Genomic DNA, 13243 nt, shown 5'->3' with positions numbered 1-13243 from the left:
AATCGATCTATTATTCTCTCGAGAATAATCACTTGCACGGACTCGTTAGCGACCGAGCGTGCCCACCTCGCGGCAGCTGACTACCCTTATCGGTCGAGGATTACATGGCTGGTGTCCTGCTTCCACCCAACATGACCGAATTTCGCATGCCCATCCATCAGGGCCCTCCCTCTCGCAAGCCCATCTCCGGCTCTACCCAGCCTACCTATGGATACCAGTCCTTTGATGCTCCTCGATCCCTAGCGCCACACTCTGCCAGTGCGCAAACCACCCACAGCCGGACTCGCACTACCTCCTCCAACGTTCTTCCCTATGGTGCCTCGCAGCACTACCAAGGGGCCCCACCGTCCGCTATCTCTCCACACTCCATGGGTCCTCCGGCGAACTTCCAGACTTCCCGTCGCATGTCCAGCACCACCACATCCACCAACTCTACCGGCACCAATATGATGCCGCACACCGAGACCGATATTCGACGAAGCGCATCCAACCGCTCCGCCAGCTCGCAACTTGGGTATGTAGCTCTTATGCGACGACAAAAGGCTACAGTATGGTGCGATCGTGCCCAGCCCGAGGATGCTCGAATGCGCGAGCAGGCCTTGCGCGATAAGAAGCGGGCGTACCTGGAAGTCCACGGCGCAGGCGCCCGACGTTCAGGCGGTAGTGGCAAGATTCGTCACACTAAGGGTGCTATGGAGTTCTCTCCTTCAAACTTGGTGGGCGCCAAGGTACCCGTTCGACTCAGTGCCAACGAAATCGGCGAGGACGAGGAGGACGCCCGTAGTACCGAAGGCGCCGCCATGCACAGGCGCACCGGGAGTGGCCGCAGCTCGATTGCTAGCTCCCGCTACCCCAGTGGATACCAGCGAACTCAGGGTACTATGGGCAGCAACAGCACTCCACCCAATGAGAAGACCGACCTACCGAATGTGTCTGAAAATACCCCCGCGGAGATCCAAGAAGAGGAGAAGAGCCGAGTATCATCCATTGTCAAGGACGATGCCGCTACAACCCACACCACGAACAGTAGTGAGATAGAGGACTGGGTTCCTGACATGCAGGCCCCCAACGCCGCAGACCAAGCAGCCCAGAAGGCCAAGAAGGCCGATGAGCTACGGCGACGGGGCAGCGTGGATGAACGAACGACCTCGATGACCAACGTGCGGCTATTCGTTGCTAACCCGGATCTCAGTGATTGAGACGTCTCGGCTTGATATCCTCTTCACGTAGCGCCTGTCCTTATACCTTCCTTCGTCTTTTGTCTCCTTCACCTTTTCTATGATTTCTACCTTACTTCTTTTCTACTCCTGTCACCGACGCTGCACATAATACCTCTTCGCCGAATCGTCGTGCCCGGTCCTCGAATGGTCTTGATGGCTGACTTGGGCTGCTTTTATGTCTATACTTTTGCCTTGACTCTCTGCGGTGGCCTTCTCAAGCCCAGTACTCTTGTGGCATCGCACATTTTAATGCTCAAGAAGTGGATGGGATGGCTTACATCTCCTTCTACTTGCCTTGTTACATCTGCATCCGGGCTCACCCCCGGCTTTTTCTTTATCTATAACGTCCAATCTGAAAAGAGAATAATTATCACATGATAAATTGGTCTAACTGGAATGCTCACTCTGAGATTTTGAATCACCCCGTAGGTAGACTTCAAAGATGAGAATGAACCCGCATTGGTAATTGGCTGGATGGACGCCCTCGGCACTCCCAGGCAGAGAACACCTATAGAATTCAACCAGTACCAATGCCACATTGCAAATGAAGTGCTCTTTGTTTTTTTTTTTATTTAAGGTCTTTTGAAGGCCATCAGTTTGTTCACGCGACATCTTCCTGACCTCGTCAGGAACCTGACATAAGCGGACACGTGCCTTATCGGACGCGCCGCGCGAAACGATTAACGCGTCTGGCAAGTTTCTCCCTTCGAATCTTTGAGATTAAGCCGGTTGGATTGACGGAGTTGAACAATCATCTCGCTCTTGTCCTTTCATTATATCATTCTCTACTTTCATGATTCACTTGTCCGATTCTTGTCCCACCGTCGCTGGCGTTAGGCCCACATGATCTTGAACCGAGTCGACCTCGCCTTCTAACCCTCATGGATACCGAAATGCGCCTGTCTCCTATGCCAGCTCAATCTGTAACGGCTTCTCCATCCTTAAGTCCTTGCAAACGATCGATATACGAGGTAGAAGGGGAGGGAAATCCTCCCTCGAGTCCAAAACGTTCCTTTCCGGATACCTCGAACGAAAATCAGGAAAACAGGGATCCGTCTCTTCCTTTGCACCCGAAAGAGTCACTGTCGCCATCGGGCAGGCAATCTTTCGTGGTTGAGATACCCGCCATGAATAGTGATCATGTGTCCACGGTGGCACCTGCCGCCGGCGGCTCTATACAATCAAACCTTACCCAGCATATGGACGATGGTTCCCCTATCAAGTCCGATACTACTATGACTCCTGCCGCTAAAAAACGCAAGTTATCTCCAGCTAGCCAGCAGGCCAAACAGCAAGAGAAGGAGCAGAAGGAACGACAAAAAGCAGAGGAAAAGCATAAGAAAGAGGAAGATAAGCGCTTAAAGGGAGAAGAAAAGAAGAAGCGCGAGGCTGCCAAAGAAGAAGAGAAACGTCTGAAGGAGGAAGAAAAGAAGAAGCGAGAGGAGAAGAAGAAGGCGAAAGAGGAAGAAAAGGCTGCGAAAGAAGCTGCCAAAGAGGAGGAAAAGCGTCGCAAGGAAGAGGAGAAGCAGAAGAAGGAGAAGGTTTGTACCAATTAAGTGTCATTCGTTTCAAGTACGTCTATTCACACTGTCTTTAGGCTCAACCGAAGCTCAACTCCTTCTTTGCGAAACCACGCCTTCCCTCAGTTGCCGCAGGAACATCTGCGCCGGCGTCTCCGAAAAAGGCCGCTTCTAGTGATATTGACACGACTGCAGAGGTTCCTTCCAGTGTCAAGTCCGATTATCAGAGAGACTTTCCCGACTTCTTCCTCCAGTCACACACCACTGTCGCACCTCCACATCGCTTCGAGCGGGACTCGGAAGCTCTGCAACATGTTCGACAGAAAATTGATAGCTATATGGCTCCGCATAATGCCACGAGTCAACCTATATCTTTCAGACCCTCCGAAGTCTTCAACATCATCCCATTCAGCCGTCGTCGAGGTCGGAACAACCGGCCTGTGAAAGAGATCTTACAAAAGATTCAGCATGCAAATGACGACTCTCTACAACCTGGTGCCAAGCAAGACCCTGCGCCTGTTCAAAATCTGCATAAGCTGTTGCGCAAAATTACGATCAAGTCGCTCAAATTTGGAGAAGATGTGCGCCCGCCTTACCAAGGGACGTGGACGCGAACCGTGCCTGAGCCAGCTGTCAAAAAGCTCTGTCGAAACCCCTACTACCGTGGTCTCCCCGATATAAACTACGACTACGACTCCGAAGCCGAATGGGAGGAGCCCGAAGAAGGTGAAGACCTCAATTCAGAGGATGAAGAGGAGATGAGTGACGAGGGCGAGGATGACATGGACGGGTTCTTAGATGACGAGGACGACGCGCTGGTCGGTGGCAAGCGTCGACTTATTGTTGGTGACCTGGAACCCGCTAATAGCGGAATCCGATGGGCGGCCGACGGTATTGACCACAATTTGAAGACATATCAGATTGAGACGATATCAGATGCAGTGAGCTTCCCGATCAATCCATATTCCGAAGCATACTGGGAAACGCCGCGGGCCGAACCAGCCGCAGCCAAGGGACGCGCTGCTGTGAATGGCTTGGAAGCGTTCGGGGTCAAGCCCAAGTCGACTGTCCCTGCCGTCAGCGCTGCTCTGCCGCCACCGCCGACCACGTCGAAAGCCAAGAAGCCGTTTCCTCAAGAATCGCTCGATGAATTTAAGCAGGCTGTTGACGGGAGCGATCTTAGTAAGGTTGGACTGGTGGAGATTTTGAAGAAGAAGTACGTGATCGTAAGCCATGTCCCCTTTCTCTACCACTTGCTAACGAAGCTTCCAGATTCCCGAAAGTGTCGAAAGAAACTCTAAAGGCTACCCTCGACCAGGTTGCGGTCCGTGTGGGACAGAAAGAGGTGGACAAGAAGTGGATGTGCCGATAATTCTCGATATGTGTCGGCGTGGGCAGTATTTACTATGTGGCGTTTAAGGGATTCAGCAACAGCTATGAGAACCATGACAATGACAGCATCTACCTAGGACCGGTGACTCGCGTAATCTCCGGGGCAGATGAAGTGCAGTGCATCTGCAGGCGCAGGGGTGGCCAATTGCAGGGTCATGAGGACGCGTAGCTTTGGGCATGGGAGGCAACTCGACTTTTGAGTCTCCAAGTATAGCGGACTGGTCCGATGCAACTCTTCCGTATAGAACAACATCGTAACACATAGTAACACTATCCTTTTTTTTTTGTCTTCTCTTGTCTCCCCTTTCTTTTTTTTTCTCGAATGCCCCCCCCCCCCATTGTCCCCAGTGCCTCCAACTTCCCAATTCTCAACGGGACCACTCGAATCCTGAAAACCCAGGCCACCCAGCCATCGCCCTCGTTCGAGAAGACTCGGGACTCTGGACCCATCATTGGCCATGACGCTCAGTCGCGGACTCCGCCGAGGGCCAAAGGAGGGCGACTAGCAAATCACACGCCCCTAAACCCGGACCAGCTCAGTCGTGCATGCAGTGCCAACGCATCGTGTACTCGAGACTCACTCTCTTCTCCTTGCGTCTCGACCTTAGTATTCCCATCGCGCCAAGTGTACCCGTCCTTCCCTGCATCTGTCCGCTTCAAGTCGCTATTCTGGACCAGGCGTGATTTGTCTTGTCTGGTTCTTTTCCGATTCACTTTACGTCTCATAATCATAAACCTTCCCCTCTTCTCTCGTTCTTCTCTCTTTCTCCTTCTCCCCCTCCAACTCCAACCTGGACCGACGCTCCTCTGTTCTTGACCGGGTGCGTCGTCTGTCGGATGTGCAGTCGGTCTCTTGCCCCGCGATAGGACCATGCGCTAAGGATCCGCCCACGGCCAGGGGCATTTCGCGACAGTGCACGCCTGGCGCAATGGACGAGATGCTGTCCGAGGATTTGCCTTCTTCTCTGGCGTCGGAGATGAGTACGTACTTGAAATTTTTGGTTTTCACATTTTGATCATGGTTATTATGTCTTGTTTCTTGTTCCTTGTTTCTTCCATCGTGTTTCTGTGGGGGAGGATTTCGATGCCTGACCTTCCAAACTAATCTATGCTAACCGATGGCCCAGCCGTGCGGATTCGCCTCCAGAATGATCCACATGATCTATCGCCCGCATCGGTGCCTCTTCCTCCTTCTCCGTTGCCAGCGATGTCCTTTCCCGAGATGGGGCCAGGTGAGTCGGCTGGCTCGGGCCGTCCCAGTCCCAGGTCCAGTCCCAGGTTAATATTGGACGATGACCTCGGACACCTCAAACTCCCACCTGTCCAGGATGAACCCAGGGTCTCTTTTGAGGATTTTGCCAATCGCTATCGTCAGAGCCAGCGCAAACAGACCCAGAGAAAACGCTTGGAAACCCGCCTGCGCGCCGCCAAGGTGTCGATCGGGGTTTCGTCGCGTATCCTCCGCATCGGGAATACCGTGCAACGCGGTTTAGTCGAAGCCCTAAGACAAGATGACAAGGCCAACTTTGTGTCTCTGTACCACATGCTCTATGACCTCCAGGAAACGTGCGTATCCAGCGCACGACTTGACGAGCAGGATCTGGACGAACACGAACCATCGGATCCCGAAGACCGTTCGGATTTCTTTCATCAACTAAGCCCTCAGTCTCGCGCGGATCTGCTGGAGATCTTGCGCCTGGTTCGTTCGGATCCTCAGTTTCTCGTCGACCGACTGCGCAGTTTCTCCTCCGCTCAATTAGCGGCTTTTACCTCTCCGGCTACCTCTTTAGACTCTGGTGACCCTGCTTTCCCTTCGTCGCGCTCGAGGAGCCAATATTCCTTTAATCGAACCCCGGCCCAGTCAGCTGCATTCAAGGACCATGCGTATGCTTTTGAAAGGACCGATCCGCTTTCTATCTTACTTTGTAACGTTTTTGCCGCACCACTGGAGCCCGAGACGCCCGAGGCCAGCCTGCGCATTGATGTCTGGTCCTCGGTCTGCGCCCAACTAATGTCCCATGGCAGCAGTAAATTCTATCCTCTCATCGGTCAGGTCCTGTCCTCCTGGGCAACGGGCAGCAATTGGAAGGCCCGTCCCAAATTTGAGCTCTACCTTATGGATATCCTGCAAACCGGCGCGTTTCTTCTGGAACATATAGATACCCCCGCCGGATTGGATTTTGCGGCTGAAGCCTTGGATCCCCTCAGGACGGATGTCGCCGAGGAGTTCTTTGCTTCTGCCGTGGATGACTTGTTCCGCTTGCTCGACGATCCCGATGGAGGCTTCCCTCGTGCTGTTCTTCAGTTTGCTAAAGCAATTCTCAGGAAATTGGATCATCCTGATAGCCGCAGTCGCTTCCTGGAATATCTTTTCGTTCAGTGGTTCTTTCCCAAATTTCTCTATAGCGCCTTGACGTACCCCGAGGTATGATCCTCTGCCCCAAGGGTGAACTGGCATTGACGGTTTGTCTTCAGACTCACGGTTTGTTATTGGACTTTCACATTCGGAAAGATGCGCGGGAGAAGCTGCTCGGTCAGGTTGGCCTGCGCGCTTACTCCCAAGTCTTTGCCGTTCTACGCTCCATGTAGGTTGATTCTCGTGCGGAATGTTCGCGGGTATTTACTGACCCGGCTCCAGGAATCATTATTCGATTTTGCGCCCGACGATTAAGCAACATGTTGATAATATGATTCTTCGCTTCCAAACTTCAGTTTCTTCCGAACCCTCGACAGACCTTGCATCATCAACAAAGTCTTCGACTCGCAGAAATCCTTCGTCCAGCTTTCTCTTGTTATCTTCCACAGACGTACTTACTCTTTTAGACGCTCTTTTTCCTCAGCCTTGTCCTCCCGTTCACTCTTCTCCAGTCTCAGCCAGTCTCTCCTCCTGGCCTTCTAGCGTTTCGTCTTCCTACAATCTTCGCTCCGAGCCACATCTGGAACCTGTCTTCTTCCGACCCCGCAATGCCGCGCCCTCTCAAAATGGCTCTCTCTTTCCTGCGGAGATATTGCCTGTCTCTCCATCGGAACAGGGCTTAAGCCAGCCCGCGGCTCGAATCCGATTTGAATTGACTGATTTAGACGAGCCACAAGAGCGGCCGAGGCTGGAGCACCCATCTGATGAATACTGGACTATATTTTCCGTCGCCAAAGATGGCCACAGTCTGACCTGGAGTCTACTTCCAGAATGTGGGAATGGATCGTCGGGGGCATCGGTCCATGATAGTGATGATGATACCAATTCAACGAATTTGGGCCTGGAGGAAAATCACGAGGCCTTGCAAACGGCTATCGTCCGTCTAGTCAAGGACAATCATGTTTATGATTCGGATGACAATGATCACTTGCCTGGCTCTGAACGGTCGAAACCGCTCACGTTGAAGGACCGGTTCAATCAGGCCATGGCTTCTACTCATCATTATTCTGACTTTGTGGGAGCACACTATTGGTGGAATGCGTCGAGACAACTTCGCCAAAGTCTATCCGATTCTTCGCGAGCAGACGATTCTTGGATCTTGGGACCGATGCATCGTTCGCGTCTCCATTCTTTGAACAAGTCACGGGTCATTATTGAACGCTGTGAAAACGACTTTCTGTCTCTCGATCAAAGTTTACGTCGACTTCAAGCGCAGGTCAAAGAGCTAATGGGCACAATCGCCAAGGTTCGCAATAAGATGTGGTACATGACCGATGTAAAGAACTCCATGCGCTACGAAGAAGCTAGACATGTGGCAATGGCATTGAAGACGATGGTCTACCCGGCGAGAACGCCCGCCGAGTACGAAGACAGTCGATCTCGAGGAGCACGATCACTTGGGGGCTCCTTATTCCAGAAGCCTGAGTTGCAGGTCATGAACATGATGAAAGCACCGAGTAGCCAGGGTGGTCCGAAGAAGTTATCTGACGAGCAAGTTGAACTCACCCGCAAGTGGCTGACCCACAATGCGATTGAGAACTTCTGCAAGGGCGAGGAGCGAATCCACCGGTTCTGCTATGAGGTTCGGACTAGCATCCATCGTCTGGTAGGGGGGACGATGGCGGAAACCCCGGTGCTCTGGGCAAGTGAATTGTTCCAGCGAGAACGAGCTAGATACGAAGGCCATGGAACCCGCGCCTTTCCTGGTCTCTCAATGCCGACAACTCCTCGACCCTCTACGAACGCTAGCGAAGACCCGCTTCAGACTTCTCATTTCCCTGGGAACGTCTTCTTTCCCGATCCGCTGACGCGTCTCGTACAAGACATTCCGTCTCTTGGGAACGCCCCTTCTTTTCAAAGTCTGATCTCTGATAAATATCGGTCGCAAAGAGACGTCCCCTCGGTGGATGTTTCATCTGTCGGAGGATCTCCAACAAGAGCGGCTTCGACATCGACTGGAGACACATGCAGCACTTTTTGGTCCACGCCTCAACGACATCCCATGTATGCGGCTAGCGTGTCGAGTGCTTACTCACGGCCGCCTTCCATGTTCAGCGAGACCGCAACTCGGCAACCTCGTCGAGCTGAGCGCAAGGCCCATGGCAAAACAGCTTTCATGGACGACCTCCGTCAAACATTGACCAGTTTATTACTGAGTGATCTTGGCTCGCCAGTATGGAGCTGTGGAAGTGAGACGGACGCCTGGTTTACCAGTTCACTGGACCAAACACGGATCCGAGTGCAGATGCAGAGACGAGCTGCTATTCACAAATTTTATTCTGACTATGATGAGCGATCGAAGCATCTTCGGGAGCGAAAAGCACCTGGAGTCCGACGGAGCAGGTCTCTGAATTCCCTTGTTATGCGCGTTCGCAGCACCGCCAGCACAAAGACGACGAATAGCAAGCGGGCACCTCAATCTGAAGATGAGGCTGCTTTCTCGTATAAGTCTGTCTTCCGCCGGTTGATTGAAGTGTTCTCGCGTCATGGCAACCCATTTGTCAAATTGAATGCACTGCGGGATCTGCGATCATTGGTAGTTGCTTCACTAATTCCAGCACAAGACGCTGAATCACATGGCACAAACCCAGGACCGGCTGAAGACGATAACTTGGTGCGTAACAATCGCCCTCGATCGCGGCAACGCACCCGCCACAGCTTCTCGGAAAGTCACGCGACAGACATGCCACAGTCGGAGATGGGGGTGCATACATGCTCCTCGCCCGACTCTGTCACCTGTGGCTCCAGAAGGTCGGATTGCTCTGCTCCATCCGAGGACCAGATTGTTGCCACGCTACGTGATTTGATCCTAGATGTCAAACCCAAGACTCTCTTCCGAGATTTACAATTTATCTCTGCATTCGTGCCGGGAGACCAACTCAGCAAGACCGATCGCGGGACGGCATTCCTTCAATTTGGTCTCGCTGCACTTAGTCTGAAGGACGAAGTCTGTCATAGCATGGTCGAGATTGCAGATCACATCGTATCCCAAGAACTTATGCGACGACACCCGCTCCCGGGGTCTGATTTCTATCCCCGACCCGGTCATGCCATCGAGGACGCAGCTTCAATGTGGATCATTACTGCCAAGGAAGGCAACCCAGTCGCCCAGCGAGAACTGGCTATTCTCTATCTAACGCACCCTGAGCTGCTTCCTCGTGTGACTCTCCCCCTCACTCGACCGCGGGACACCTTCAAAGCAGAGATGATGTACCGACGTGGCAAGGACTCCAAGTCCGATCCGCAGAGTATGTGTCTCGCACTGCACTGGATGCAGTTATCCGCCAGCGGAGGCGACACGCTCGCGCGCAATCGACTCCGCGAACGAGATGAGTTCGATTCTATTGCATGATCTGATATTCCCTTCTGGATTCATTTCGTTTTCTTTTTATACGAGGCAGGCCTTGATTCTTATTTTTTTTTCTTGCATATACAGATACCCACCCATATTGGGCGATTCATCTGGTGTTAGAGTTCTGTTCAGATTCTCTATTTCAGATTTCAAGTTTCTATGTCGACCGGGCAGGTGGAGAGGGAATACCATGGCGTTGTCCTTGAAAGACCGGGAGGCCTGTATCTGATTTTGGTGCATAATTCATGACATATTCTTCTTCTCTCACAGTGCGGTAGAGAAATCTAATCTTGACGGCCATTCCTGAGTAGACAAGCTAGAAAGCTATAGAGAGCTGTGTTAAGGTAGGATTTCCCCACGTCTGTAACCCAAGACGTCAGGCGCCAAGGCCGACGTCATGCCCCACGCACCGCCTTCCGTAAACCTCATCTCTAACACCTGACTCGTTGCTCTGTCGAGTCTGTGCTCTGTACTTGTGCTTAATGATCGTGACATGAGCCACTTCTGACTCGACTAACTTTCAGCTGAGTATTCATCTGACAAAGAACGCCTGACGCAACACGACGGTATCCTGAGCAGCCCCACCTTACCCCTCCTGTGTCTACGCCCTTTTGAAAATCGGACGGCACTTTCTTTGTTCTCTTCTACTACCCACGATGACGACCGCACCGCATATGCCGGCCAAGGCGAACAGCGCCAATGATGTGCATGTACGCCCGAGAGGTAAGCTCTCCAAGTCCGAGCCTCAGCAAGCTCCAAAATTCAAAAACCCGTGCTTTCAACCTTACTCATGTCTCACGACACAGGCATCCTGAAGAACTCGCACTCCTATTCTGCAGCCCCTGCAGCTGCAGCTCTCAGTCCGCTGACCACTCCTGCCATCCCCGAAACAGGCGACACCAAAGACCTTACTCTGCAAAACACACTGCAAAACGCCGGCCGACGCCGGTCCTCCTCCAACGCCCGACCAGGCTCCTCCCGCCGGCAGTCCCTAGCCAGCGCGCATGATGAAGAGAACAACCCCCGTCTCAAGTGGGACGAAGCAAACTTGTACCTCACAGAGCAGGAGCGCACGGCGAAGATGAAGATCGACGAGCCCAAAACACCCTACGCCCCGCACTACGACCCAACGGAGGACGAAGAGGAGATCCGCCTCGCGGAGGCCCAAGAGAGTTCGATCAACGCACAGGGCGTCGTCGTTGATGAACTGGACCGCTCAGCCAAGACGCACAAGAAGGGCGTCTCGGAAGACGACATCCCGGACCTGGAGCTTGGCGAGCCGGAGGAGGATTCCCTTGCTGGGCCTGACCCGTCTGATCCCCGAATTTTCCGGGACCGGAGCATGAGCACGGATTCGCACAAGAGTGAAAAGCACGTTCATGTTGGCGCGGAGAATGGTGATGGTCTCGTGACCACCGAGGAGGCGAAGGAGAAACATCGCCAGTTCGAGGAACATCGAAAGAAGCATTATGAGATGCGGAACATCAAAGATTTACTTGCGTATGTTGTTGTTCTTTTTCCTTTTTATGTCTTTCTCTGGTCTCGCCTTGACTAACATCCCATTCCATTGCATAGACACCCGGAAGAACTGGACGAAATGGAGGAAGACGAGGACGAGACCGAGCCTGGTCCCCCACCCTCTGTGCCGCAAATCCCTGAACACTTTCGCAATGGTCAATAGGTAGTACTAATTGTACTCTTGTTGTGATATTTCTTTGTTCTCACCTATCAGATTCTCATCTGTTCCATGTCACTTCCTTCGCAATGTCTCCGTCTCCATACTGTGCTAACATAGTACGATCCGGTATATGCTTTTTCTTCTTTTGTTCTCTGTGTGTATATTCCCCAGCGGCTTTCTGAAATTTTTTTCGTATACGTTCCTCTATATGCGAGCTGAGGCATCAGAATGCGTCTTGCTTTGTCATTTCTTGGGGTTTAGCTCGTTCCATGATATGCATCATCGAGGACTATCAACACAGGAGATAGTCTCTCTATTCAGAGTGTGCTTTTGTCGTAGGTTTTTCAGACGGTAGTCATCACATCACACATCATCTAGGTTCAATCGACCACCCATTTTTACAATTATCAAGGCACTTTTGAAGTGACCTTCTCTCCCTACAACCGTAATTCCTTCCTAATGTTCCCTACTGAACCCATCACGGCCTCCTCAAACTCCAAACATAAAGCTCATCTTCCTCAAAGTCCACTTCCTTCTCCATTACAAACCCACACTTCCTCAAAACCGCACAACTTGCCAAATTATTCCGTTGACTGATTGCATAAACCTTCTCCACCTCCTCATCGTCACCCCATGTCCTCCTCGGCAACCTCCACCAAGCACTCAGCATCAACCGCAGCGCCTCCGTCGCATACCCCTTCCCCCACGACTCAGGAAGCAACGAGTACCCGATCTCAGGACAGGGCACAACCTCATTGATACTCACGTACCCGATAAGAGGGACGCCAGGCTGCGATTTATCGCATATGGCGTAGTTGAATGACCGACCGATTGTATCGGAGGTTCCGGAAGTGAATATTTTACTAGCAACCCATTCGCGCGTCTCGGCATGCGTTTTAAAGGGAGTTTTAGGATGGCTGGAATAAATTTATATTAGAATGGGGAGTGTTCTTGTCCAGGTATCGCGGGTGTTTTTCAAATCTTTGATACGATATGAAGGCATGGCAAAAGGGATTTACGTACTTGAATTGTGCGACTTTTGGTCTCGAGCGAATGGCGAAGAGAGCGGGGATGTCGGAGTCGGTGACGGGGCGGAGATGCAGTCGGTCACTTTCTATACAAGGGGCCACTGGTGGCACGATCACACTGACTGGCTGGCGGGGGAGTAGGTCGGCCATTGCCGTGATGCTTTGCTTTAAAGACAGATGATGGCGTTGAGAGACTTCAGTATCATGGGGAGGCTCAATGCCTTTATAGAATCTGGCGGGAGCAGACTTTGCGGGTCCGTTTGGGGCAAGCTAAGCACTAAGCCGGCTTGGGTGCCCGCTATGAACTTGATTCCCACATTTCTTATATTTTCGAGACCTATATTCGATTTTTAGCAATCATGGACTTCATCTTGAGAAGGGGAGCAGAGGTCCGAAGATTACGATGGCCTGTCAGTGTGGGGCGCGAGGAGATCAGAAAGGAAGGTTGAGAATGGTGCAGGACGATGTTTGAGATTCAATCATTCGTCTCACTAGAACTCTGTAGGGTAACAAGCCTGCTTGCTAAGAGGAACTTGAGATAACCATGTATTGTGAAGATATGGATCGAAGGTCTAAAGCGTGGTTGCCGCAGACATGATTATCTAGCCTAGGTTTGCCGTCTCATGGGCATTGGTAT

General features: G+C 52.1%; 5 protein-coding genes across 5 annotated transcripts; 4 read left to right on the top strand and 1 right to left on the bottom strand.

Moving 5' to 3' along the window:
* Positions 1-131: 131 nt before the first annotated feature.
* Positions 132-1199, top strand: N7477_007721 (uncharacterized protein; the record flags this gene model as incomplete). The annotated part of the gene is made up of 1 exon (XM_056969384.1): positions 132-1199. One exon carries the CDS (start codon positions 132-134, stop codon positions 1197-1199), a length of 1068 nt encoding a protein of 355 aa, XP_056819416.1.
* A 914-nt stretch (positions 1200-2113) lies between these two features.
* Positions 2114-4112, top strand: N7477_007720 (putative chromatin assembly factor 1 subunit A; the record flags this gene model as incomplete). The annotated part of the gene is made up of 3 exons (XM_056969383.1): positions 2114-2761; positions 2818-3956; positions 4013-4112. 3 exons carry the CDS (start codon positions 2114-2116, stop codon positions 4110-4112), a joined length of 1887 nt encoding a protein of 628 aa, XP_056819415.1.
* A 949-nt stretch (positions 4113-5061) lies between these two features.
* Positions 5062-9900, top strand: N7477_007719 (uncharacterized protein; the record flags this gene model as incomplete). The annotated part of the gene is made up of 4 exons (XM_056969382.1): positions 5062-5113; positions 5260-6557; positions 6608-6717; positions 6771-9900. The coding sequence occupies 4 exons, from the start codon at positions 5062-5064 to the stop codon at positions 9898-9900; spliced, it is 4590 nt and encodes a 1529-aa protein (XP_056819414.1).
* Positions 9901-10556: 656 nt separating this feature from the next.
* N7477_007718 (PP1-complex regulatory subunit GLC8) lies at positions 10557-11581 on the top strand (the record flags this gene model as incomplete). Its single annotated transcript, XM_056969381.1, has 3 exons — positions 10557-10623; positions 10707-11400; positions 11476-11581. The coding sequence occupies 3 exons, from the start codon at positions 10557-10559 to the stop codon at positions 11579-11581; spliced, it is 867 nt and encodes a 288-aa protein (XP_056819413.1).
* Positions 11582-12056: 475 nt separating this feature from the next.
* On the bottom strand, positions 12057-12756 carry N7477_007717 (GNAT family N-acetyltransferase; the record flags this gene model as incomplete). Its single annotated transcript, XM_056969380.1, has 2 exons — positions 12057-12495; positions 12602-12756. The coding sequence occupies 2 exons, from the start codon at positions 12754-12756 to the stop codon at positions 12057-12059; spliced, it is 594 nt and encodes a 197-aa protein (XP_056819412.1).
* Positions 12757-13243: the final 487 nt, after the last annotated feature.

The sequence above is a fragment of the Penicillium maclennaniae genome (assembly GCF_028827695.1).
Source record: "Penicillium maclennaniae strain IBT 15551 chromosome Unknown utg000007l:1.0-4884863.0:1.0-4888362.0, whole genome shotgun sequence".
Taxonomy (NCBI): Eukaryota; Fungi; Ascomycota; class Eurotiomycetes; order Eurotiales; family Aspergillaceae; genus Penicillium; species Penicillium maclennaniae.
Note: the sequence above shows the minus strand (reverse complement) of the source record. Positions and strands in the feature narration are given on the sequence as shown.